Raw genomic sequence first — 320 nt, forward strand, 5'->3', positions numbered from 1 at the left:
CTGCTGCTGCCCCCTGGAAACCAGCGCCCAGGGAGTCTGGGGAGGCGGGTTGGCAGATGCCTGTACTCTGTCAGTAGCCGTCTCTGCCTCTGTCCCCAGGACCAAAGGATGCTGCTCTCCTGGCCCCCGCTACCGCTGAAGCGCCCAGGGGGCCCCTGGAGAGCCGACCTGAGCGCAGAAACCGCAAGCCATGAGTCCTCTGAGGCGGCGAGCGTCGCTCTCACTTCTGCTGCTGCTGGGCGGCTGCCTCCTCGCGGCCGCCGGGAGAAAGCAGGGGGCGGCCGGCGTCGCGGCCGAGTCGGCTTCGGGCTCCGCAGGCG

General features: G+C 70.3%; 1 protein-coding gene across 1 annotated transcript in view; it reads left to right on the forward strand.

The window, feature by feature from the left end:
* FGFBP3 (fibroblast growth factor binding protein 3) overlaps nt 1-320 on the forward strand; it is a 14,087-nt gene that overhangs the window by 13,059 nt on the left and 708 nt on the right. The window contains exon 3 of the mRNA XM_010842221.1: nt 100-297. Within this exon, the coding sequence (XP_010840523.1) occupies nt 100-297 (198 nt within the window). The remainder of the gene's footprint in view (nt 1-99; nt 298-320) is intronic.

This window comes from Bison bison, unplaced genomic scaffold (assembly GCF_000754665.1).
Source record: "Bison bison bison isolate TAMUID 2011002044 unplaced genomic scaffold, Bison_UMD1.0 scf7180017864172, whole genome shotgun sequence".
NCBI classification, from domain to species: Eukaryota; Metazoa; Chordata; class Mammalia; order Artiodactyla; family Bovidae; genus Bison; species Bison bison.